Raw genomic sequence first — 9,847 nt, 5'->3', positions numbered from 1 at the left:
GTATCTGGGCTCCTTGACATGAAAAAGTTTAAGAACCAAAGGTCTACAATACATTATTAAATAGGCCGACCATCCAATCCCCAGAGCCTACAGCACGTGGCCCAAGTCAACAGCCAATCACAGTTCTCACCACTATCATCTCCCACATACAGGGAAGACAGTTACTGTCGTCAAATGGCTTCCTGGGAGTGTACCTTATCAAATGGAGTCATTATAAAGCACTTATAAGGCTTTATAAGGTAGCAGTACCACTAAAGCATATTAATGTACAACTTCCTTATAAGCAGTAATTAGGAGGTTAACGAGGGAAAACTTAGTTAATGGATTGGTAGTTGTAGAATATGGTCATGCATTAATAAGTGCACTGCTTTATGATGACTAACAAACAGCCATATGCTATTAATATGCATGTATATGTGAGTAAATGTTTAGTATGGATATGATGTATGTAACCTATGTTGTGTGTAGAGATAATGATAATATTAAGTGTTACCAACTTATGAATTTCCAGAGCCAATTTCCTCAGTCTCTTTGCATGCCATTGTGGTGCTGAAAGAACAGCTCCTACCTAGGGAGTAGGGACAGTAGGGATGCAACCATTGCAAAATTCTGGGCCGATACCGATACTGATGTTTAAAACAACAATTTGGCCGATAGCCGATACCTTTTTACCCCTTTTGTGACAGGGAAACAAATACATCTTCATTAGAAACAAATAGCTGAACTGTTTTAAAGTATTTTGAGCCCATCATCACAGCATCTTTGAATGAGCACAAATTCAATCATACACATTTATGAAACAAACAACCGTTAATATAACCTTCTTTCACAGGAAAAAAGATTATTTTGTGAAAAAGCCTTTTTAGCCTGCTATACTCTCAATGAGAATACTTTGAAGTGGCTGTTACTAAGGTGCGTGAGTACGGTAGCCAAGCAGAAATCATGTGACCCACTGATAAATGCTCATCTCGGCCACTGCAATCGGTGAACGCCGTCCTTTTTGCCGATTGCAGTCAAAAAGAGCAATTATCGGCCGATACCGATACGACTGATATATCGGTGCAGCCCTACTCCTCCCTGAATCTCCACTGTAACTGCTCACTTATTTGAGGTAAAACCACAAAGGCACCAGTGTTTATTGTTATTTTTAACGCCCAAATCAGTAGAATGCATTGCGGTAGCGCACTAACCTGACGTCTGCGTGGCTTGCTCTCTCCAGATGCCCTCTGCTGTGCTGTCCTCTTGACTCTCCAGCCCTCAGTACTTCCATGTTGTGTCCTTTGATCGCTCAATGTCCTCCTGGAGCTGGAGTGATGATCAGTAACAACACATCCAGTCCCAGCGCTTCGTTTCAACGTCTGTCGCTGTAGAGAGTCAACCGACTCTCGTTCGAAAACAGGAAAGCAAGAATCCCACTTTTACAGTACCTGAGTAGAGGAAACAGGTGTCTGTATCTTCAAAATAAACCACTTTCTTTCTTTTTTCCGATCTACAATAACACCGTAATCCGATTCATAAATAGTAGGCCTATAGGAAATTATGTACATATTTGCAGGTGCATTAAATGCAATGATTTTAAGAGTAAACATATGACTAAGTGACGGTACATATGAAAATAAAACACCCATTTGGCCTTTTCTTTCTTTCTTTTGTACTATGGACATAGGCTACTCCATCAAGTATGTCCACTAGCCTGGTTGGTTGCCGTGGCAACGTTAAGGCCTAACAGCCTCACAGCATAATCCTCTCCCATGTCAAAGCGCGCAAGTACTTATTCCCACAGTAGCTCTGCTGCATCCTTAGCACATCTGTAGCTCAGTCGCCCTACTTTTCTCACTCATCTCCCCAGGAGTTTGATTCGGGTGTGATGATGATACTGGGGGGTGCTCCTACTATAGAGCCACACCCACTTCCGGGTTAGGCATATGAATCAAGGGATTTCATCCGCCATTTATTTGCCCATAGACATGTCGTAAAATGCTTATAAAAATGGTTTTAATATCGCGGATTATTATTATTATTTCGTTTTGGTCAGAGTGAAATGTTATATTAATAAAAATAAAAATAAAAATAAAAATAAAAATAAAAATAAAAATAAAAATAAAAATAAAAATAAAAATAAAAATAAAAATAAAAATAAAAATAAAAATAAAAATAAAAATAAAAATAAAAATGTCTCTCCTGATTCTAAATATAGCTGAATTGCTTGGTTTGACCAAGTAAAACTAATTTTATAAGCATTTTATGAAATGTCAATGGAAAATAAAATGGCGGATGAAATCCCTTGGTTCCTACTGTATGCTGAACCCAGAAGTGGGCATGACTTTGACTCTCTATTAAAGGGCCACTATGCTGCACGTGATGATGTGGTTTGTTTCCCCAAGCGCACGGCTCAGGGGTTTGTGCACGGCTCAGGGGTTTGTGCACGGCTCAGGGGTTTGTGCACGGCTGCAGGGGTTTGTGCACGGCTGCAGGGGTTTGTGCAGCGCGGACGGAGGAGGAGATTCTAATGTGCTTTTTATATCGCTCGAAAACTGTTCAGGATTGCAACGTGTTGATCCTTCCACTGTGCAAAGACCTGGAGCCCATTAATGGGGGTATTTGTATACGACTGACACGATGGTCTTTAAGATATTGTGGCTTAACTGTATCTTAAGGACGCGAGGCAGCTACAGGTCCGTCTCCCGCGTGTCCAGGCAGAAGGCGTAAAGAGACCTCTTGATGTCCACGCTGCTGTTGGCCTTCATATTGGCCTTCTCCGCCGACGGCGCCCCCTCGTTGTTCTCCACGTCCTGCGATTTGACCGAACCTTTACTCCCTCTCCGCTTTAACTCCGGGCTCGCGCGCCCACTGTTCGGCTCGTCCTTCAGAGACGACTGGTCCTGGTCCGTCTCCCGGTGGTAGAAGTAGTTGAAGTTGGAGACGATGACGGGCACGGGCAGCGCGATGGTCAGCACGCCGGCGATGGCGCACAGAGAGCCCACGATCTTCCCGCCGACCGTCACGGGCCGCATGTCGCCGTAGCCCACGGTGGTCATGGTGACCACGGCCCACCAGAAGGCGTCGGGGATGCTGGAGAAGTGGGACTCGGGCTCGTCGGCCTCTGCGAAGAACACGGCACTGGAGAAGAGGATGACCCCGATGAAGAGGAAGAAGATCAACAGGCCCAGCTCGCGCATGCTGGCCTTCAGCGTCTGGCCCAGGATCTGCAGCCCTTTGGAGTGTCTGGACAGCTTGAAGATCCTGGAGGAAAAGGCAAGGCAAGGTTATTTGTACAGCACGTACACAGAGGCAATCCAAAGTGTTTGACGTCAAATACATAAGGAGAAAAGAGCATGCAGAAATAAAAAGAGTAAGGCATTACAATCTCCAAACAGTAATTATATTAGTTACTAATCCAAGTAACTTCGAGTTACTGCGTTACTTTCTCAAGCGCTGGCACAGCGCTATAACGAGGTGTGGAGATAGGTCTATAATAATAATAATAATAATAATAATAATAATAATAATAATAATAATAATAATAATAATAATAATAATAATAATACTTATTATTATTATTATTATTATTATTATTATTATTATTATTAATTTATTTTGTATACGGCTTTTCAATGACCCAAAGACGCTGACAATTAGGGGTCCACAGGAAACAAATAAAAAACGTGCAACAATCAACAGATACAAATAACTAGCCTGGGTAAACGCAGCCTCCACCACGTGACCTCCATGTACCAGTATCAGTCCCGGAGAAAACGTACACTACAGACACAGTGTGTGATGTCACGTTGAAGGCTGGGTTCACCCAGGCTAACAAATAACAACGAACACATCTCATCAGGGAAACATGAACACATAGAAGGGAGGGAGGGAGCGTGTGAGAGGGGGCGGGGCCAGGCAGAAGAGAGGGAGGGGAAGAGGGGGCGGGGCATGGCTGGAAGAGGTGGTTATGGGTAGGGGAGGTTGTACACTTGGGAGAACGGGTAGGTTTTTAGTGGGGATTTGAAAATAGAGAGTGCGGGTGAGTCTCTGACAGGCTGGGGCGGGAGTTCCAAAGTCGGGGTGCTTCTCTGGAGAATGCTCTGGCAATGCGAGACTAACTGCGTTGTCATTTTTTGTCCTAGGTAGGGAAATACATTTTAAAAAAGTATGCCGTTTGGCTGATTGACTCCTCCTGTAATGTTCATTATTGTTCCAATAAAGTGGATTCAGTTCTAAACAGGTTGTACATCACTTTTTCGGAAGAGGGGGTAGCGATAGTAATATAGTAAAGTAACCGAGTCACATAACTAACTAACACATGTAAATACAAATGTATATATAAGTCATCTTTATTTACATAAATGTATCTTAAAACATATTTTTATTATTACTTTTACACTTTGCTTGACACACTCATGATGTAGACCTATGTATGTCTGTCCATCTAGAACTACACTGAGCTTCTGTTGCACTACATTGATTGATTGATTGATTGATTTACTACATTTCCCAAGTTGCCATCTGAGCAAAAGGAACACAGCACAGGTGTCAATTGTTTTACTGGTTGTACTGACTGCACTGCTCTTCATGAATGGCCTCTGTGTTCATTGTGATGTAACTTTGCCATCATGAAGGTTGTGTGAAAGTGTGACGAACCTTTCTTTTGTTTTAAGACAAAAATGCTAAACTTCTGCCATTCCAGCTTCTTAAAGGAGAATTTCGTTTTTTTTTAAACTGGACCCATCTCCTGGCAATAATTATGATTTGGCCACTCACCCAGCGATGTCCGCGGCGTTTCTGGCCGTCCTAGCGTTGTTTTGAGATCAATAGCGTCCAAGTCAGTTGTAAAATGGAGCTGATTTGGGGCCAAGTGTGAGCCTGTCTTTCCTGCATCTAAATAGCTATTTTTATTCCCGTTTTCGCCACATATCGTCGTAATGTGATCCCTCAACATCCACCAGAGTGATATTTCGCCCCAGGCCATTTCCTGGAGTCTCCCAGGGATCAAATGGCCTCAAACGTGATCTCGGTCACCAAGTCTCGTAAAGTCCCGCGATACTTTCCTGCCGACTGGCCAACTACAGGTAGGACGCTTTGTGGTGGTGGTTTTAGCATAACCTATGTTGGGTTTGGCATAACCTTCGTTATTTCGAATCCCACATAGGTTACGCCAAACCCCACATAGGTTACGCTAAAACCACCACCGCAAAGCGTCCTACCTGTAGTTGGCCAGTCGGCAGGAAAGTATCGCGGGACTTTACGAGACTTGGTGACCGAGATCACGTTTGAGGCAATTTGATCCCTGGGAGACTCCAGGAAATGGCCTGGGGCGAAATATCACTCTGGTGATGGATGTTGAGGGATCACATTACGACGATATGTGGCGAAAACGGAAATAAAAATAGCTATTTAGATGCAGGAAAGACAGGCTCACACTTGGCCCCAAATCAGCTCCATTTTACAACTGACTTGGACGCTATTGATCTCAAAACAACGCTAGGACGGCCAGAAACGCCGCGGACATCGCTGGGTGAGTGGCCAAATCATAATTATTGCCAGGAGATGGGTCCAGGTTAAAAAAAAACGAAATTCTCCTTTAAATGTGGCTATTTTCTGGTTTATTTACACCTCTATGATAGTAAACGGAACATCTTTGGGTTGTCGACAAAACAAGACTTTTGAGGACGTCATCTTGGGCTTTGGGGGAAAAGTTATGGATATTTTTCACCATTTTCTGGAGATTTATAGACCAAACAACGAATTGATTAGTGGAGAAAATAATCAACAGGTTAATCAATAATGAACACGGGGGTTAGTCGTAGCCCTAGACTTGTACCTGAAGACCCTGACCAGGCGGATGACCCTGAGGATGGCCAGGCTCATGGCCTGCTGTCCGTTCTGCTGGTGCTGCTGGTGTCCGTGCTGCTCGGCCAGCTCCGTGCCCACCGTGATGAAGTAAGGCATGATGGACATGATGTCGATGATGTTCATGATGGTCTTGGAGAACTCAGACTTGCTGGGGCATGCGAAGAACCTCACGAACAGCTCGAAGGTGAACCAGATCACGCACGTGGTCTCTATGATGAAGAAGGGGTCTGTGAAGGTGAGCGACGGCCGGGGTGCGGTGCTGTTGTCCGGGTGACTGATCACTGGCAGCTATGGGCGAGATGTGCAAAAATATCATATCAGCATTTTTTTTCAGGCAAGATCACGATCCATGATCGTATCACGATTCTTTTTCATGTTGAGTTTTAAAATGATATTGCAAGTTACTGTACTCTAGGGCTGGGTGATATGAACAAAATCAAATATCACAATATTTTTTGACCAAAAAGGCTAACTGCCTACCTCGATATCAATATTGCAACAATAGTGTAGGGATGACCATTGGTGGTTTCACAAAATATTATATTTTTGATAAATAATCATCAGTAATGTCTGTGGATATAATTACTAAGTGGGTAAAGGCAAATAATAGTGTAGCAGACTGTTCTGTATAATGTAAAAAAAAAAATCCTAAACTAAACTCGTACCACTGTTCCTTCAGAATTTGTAGTTGTCATAGACTGTGCTCCATAGTTGATTGCTCTATTGCTGACAAAAAGTGTGTTATTGTAAGTCGCTTTGGATAAAAGCGTCTGCCAAATGACGTAATGTAAATGTAATGTAATGTTGGAGTGTCTTTATTTTAGAACAGTCTGGTTTAGAAAATGACATAATTTTACTGAAATGCAGCCTTTAAAACGAGGAAAATACACTTAGCCTATCATGATATTTCATCCCAAACCCAAATCTAAGACGAGATATGTCTCATATCACAATACAAATGTAATAATATTGATATATTGCCCAGACCTGCAGCTCCCTCTCATCCCGAAACTCCGGTAAGGTCTCCAGGCAGAAGGTGATGATGGATATGGTGATGACGATCACAGAGACGATGGCGATGCCTCTTGCGGGGCTGGAGCTCTCAGGGTACTCAAATATAAGCCACACCTGCTTTTGAAATTCATTCTGGGGCAATGGCTTCTCCTCCTCCTTGATGAAGCCCTCATCTTCACGGAACCTCTCCATGGCCTCCTCGCCCAGCTGATAAAACCTGATCTCATCCGCGAACACGTCAATGGACACATTGACGGGTCTCCGGATCTTCCCTCCCGACTGGTAGAAGTACAATATCCCATCAAAACTTGGCCGGTTGCGGTCGAAAAAGTACTCGTTCCTGAGTGGGTCAAAGTATTTGATTCTCTTTGCGGGGTCTCCCAATAAAGTGTCGGGGAACTGGTTGAGGGTCCCCAGCTGCGTCTCGTACCTCAGCCCCGCTATGTTGATCAGCACCCTCTCGTTGCTCTCCGTGTCCATGTCCATGTCCAACATGTCCTCGTCGAACAGATGGGGGCTGTGGTCCGCGCGTAAAAGCGCATCCATGGCGTTTTCGTTGCAGCTGAACGTGTTGTTCATGTCGTTGATTTTCCACGGGCCAGGCTGGTGACCGCCGCCCAGCGCGTTCAGCTCTTTGCCGTACGAGTCCTGTCCAAGTCCGGTCTGGAGCAGAGGTGGTGGTGGGGTGGAGAGATGATCCAGTGCGTTCCGGCAGGGCTCGTTAATATTATCGGCATTGCCACCGCTCCCCTTAGCGCCACCGTTCTCAAAACTCACCAAGGCTATCTCCATTCCGAAGCCATTAAAAGATCATTTTGGAAAAGATAGGAGAAGTTGAAGAGTAAATATCCGCTGTGTTTCGCATGGGAAAGTGAAAGAATGTGCGCCAGATGAAGCTGGGTGAAGTGCGCTGTTCCCTGCGCCGTGCCTGTCACATAGCCAGGCTGGCTATATGCATAATGTGTTGTAAACCAGGCTTAAGCCGCCGCCAAGCTCTCCGCTCGCTCTCTCTCTCTCTGGATAAAGTCAATATTAGCACAAGCACAAGAGGAGAGAAGACCCGGATGAGAAAATAACGATTATTCCTGACGTCAAAAGTGCTGTTCAAACGTTTGCCTTTGAACATGTCTGTTGATGCGCGAGACAAGCTGTCATGTCATCCTCAACTCAGAGCGCGCAGAGAGAGAGAGAGAGAGAGAGAGAGAGAGAGAGAGAGAGAGAGAGAGAGAGAGAGAGAGAGAGAGAGAGACACACACACACACACACACACACACACACACACACACACACACACACACACACACACACATACACACACGCAAAGTGAGTGCACACACACGCAAAGTGAGTGAGACACAGATGAGCGAGACAGAGAGAGAGTGTGAGAGAGAGAGAGAGGGAGGTCGACTCCACACGCTTGCTTGCCATTTAGATTTGTATTCCCTATTTGCACTGGAGATGGTATAGCCTTATATGCGCAATGGCGAGTCCATATTAGATTATTGATTGATTGATTGATTGATTGATTGATTGATTGATTTTTATGAGTGCAAGGGTCACATACAAGGGTCACATACAATACATACATAAGTTGTTTGACCCCAGGAAGAATAGCTGCAGCTCTGCTGTAGCTAATGGGGATCTTAAATAAAGACAAAGACAAAGACATACAAATGTTCAGAAATGTGTTTGGAAGCCATATCTAAAGAAAAAATCACACCCAGGTGTTGAAGTAAGTGGTGCAGGTGTGCAGGTCCTAGGTTTGCAGCAGGTCCACTACCCTGCCTTCTCCTCCACCGTATCTCCCCTCTCTCTGACAAACTGTATGTGTGCACGTGCATGTTTCGAGCCAATCTCTCCATAGCGTGCCAAAGTCTCGCCAATGAGGAAATTCATTCTCCATTAATTTCCAGACGTTTCTCAAACTGTGCATGTGTGTGCGCACGTGAATGTGTGCGTGCATGTGTGCATAGTTACGTGGGTGCATTACCGGCTTTGTAACGCTATCGCCCTCGAGACGAGACGCTCTCTCTTTCCCTCTACACCTGTGCCTCAGCTTGGCAGACCGGGGAGCTGGGGGCTTCGATGGGCTGACCCCCATCGACCTCTGAGCCTTCTACATCGGACCATCTGTTCGAATACATTTTTTGCAGATTTGATCATAAAAAAGGCAAACTAAAATCAGCCGTGATGCACGAGGGACGCACGGACGGCATTAAACAAGCGCACCCAGTTCAGAGAAGCGGTAGAGTGGAGAGGAGGAGGGGGAGGGGAGGATAAGCAGAAGTGTTATCTTCTGTGTTGTTGTGAAAATGTTAAGACAAAGAAGAAAACATCAAGTTCTTTCCTGTTTTCAACCCAATGTGAGTAATTGCACAATTGTTACAGTACAAGTCTTCAACTGTGAATTCAACTCGCCTGTTTCCATGAAGTCGCCCCATTACATAGGCTGCTGCTGCTGCTGTTGCTGTGTTTCTATGTCTACTTAACGTAATGTTAGTTTCAGAACTGAGCCCACATAAATCCGCTTTCCGACAGTAATTCTGTCTGTTTTCTGCCAGCCAGTTAAATTCAACACACACATGTTGGTGTGTTGGTCAGAATCTGTAATGTTAACGTTATTCGTTTTGCGCCGTTCAATATTACTGGTAGTGATAGCTGCTTCAGTCACCTGGCTCTGTGCTGTAGTAGTAGCCTATCCAAGCCCTCTCATGACATGTGCTGTATGTTGTAAACATCAACGTGCTTTGCAGCGGTGCTGCCAAACGGCATTGCAGCACTGCGACTTCATAATCTACATATATATATATATATATATGTGTGTGTGTGTGTGTGTGTGTGTGTGTGTGTTTGTTTGTATGGTACAGTAAGTGAAATATGGATGATTGGATGATTTTGGTGTGTTTCATCACTTAAAGGACGTTTTACATCACAATGTGTCACAACGGCTGACACAACTGACACAGAAAGCAGAAAGACACAG

General features: G+C 44.4%; 1 protein-coding gene across 1 annotated transcript; it reads right to left on the bottom strand.

Annotated features, from left to right (window-relative positions):
- Nucleotides 1-2,669: 2,669 nt before the first annotated feature.
- LOC310771731 (potassium voltage-gated channel subfamily A member 5-like) lies at nt 2,670-7,656 on the bottom strand (the record flags this gene model as incomplete). The annotated part of the gene is made up of 3 exons (XM_083664271.1): nt 2,670-3,243; nt 5,819-6,138; nt 6,838-7,656. The coding sequence occupies 3 exons, from the start codon at nt 7,654-7,656 to the stop codon at nt 2,670-2,672; spliced, it is 1,713 nt and encodes a 570-aa protein (XP_083520397.1).
- Nucleotides 7,657-9,847: the final 2,191 nt, after the last annotated feature.

This window comes from Poromitra crassiceps (genome assembly GCF_964638095.1).
Source record: "Poromitra crassiceps genome assembly, contig: HAP1_SCAFFOLD_1120, whole genome shotgun sequence".
Lineage (NCBI taxonomy): Eukaryota > Metazoa > Chordata > Actinopteri > Beryciformes > Melamphaidae > Poromitra > Poromitra crassiceps.
The sequence above is the reverse complement of the archived record's forward strand: the minus strand, read 5'-3'. Positions and strand labels throughout refer to the sequence as shown.